Source organism: Penaeus monodon, chromosome 20, assembly GCF_015228065.2.
Source record: "Penaeus monodon isolate SGIC_2016 chromosome 20, NSTDA_Pmon_1, whole genome shotgun sequence".
NCBI lineage: Eukaryota > Metazoa > Arthropoda > Malacostraca > Decapoda > Penaeidae > Penaeus > Penaeus monodon.
Window position 1 is genome coordinate 39,839,560 of NC_051405.1, and position 207 is coordinate 39,839,766.

Sequence of the window (207 nt, forward strand, 5' to 3'; positions counted from 1 at the left end):
AGCCTTAAACTTCTCTGTGTATATAGAATATACGGTTTTACAAGTTACATGATATAATCATCATTACACTGTACTGGAAAATACTACTTGATATCCATGTAAAATATAACGTAACTTATTTGTCCAATTTCAAGGGGCTGGACGCTCTCCGAAGGAAATCTCAGGCTGAAGTAACTGGAAGAGAAAATAGACAAATTAAGGAAAGGA

General features: G+C 34.3%; 1 protein-coding gene across 2 annotated transcripts in view; it reads right to left on the bottom strand.

Annotated features, from left to right (window-relative positions):
- Window positions 1-4: 4 nt before the first annotated feature.
- LOC119586075 overlaps window positions 5-207 on the bottom strand; it is a gene marked incomplete in the record, with an annotated part of 15,749 nt that continues 15,546 nt past the window's right edge. For both annotated transcript variants that reach the window (XM_037934774.1, XM_037934775.1), the window contains 1 exon segment: window positions 5-174. In XM_037934774.1, the coding sequence (XP_037790702.1) occupies window positions 161-174 (14 nt within the window).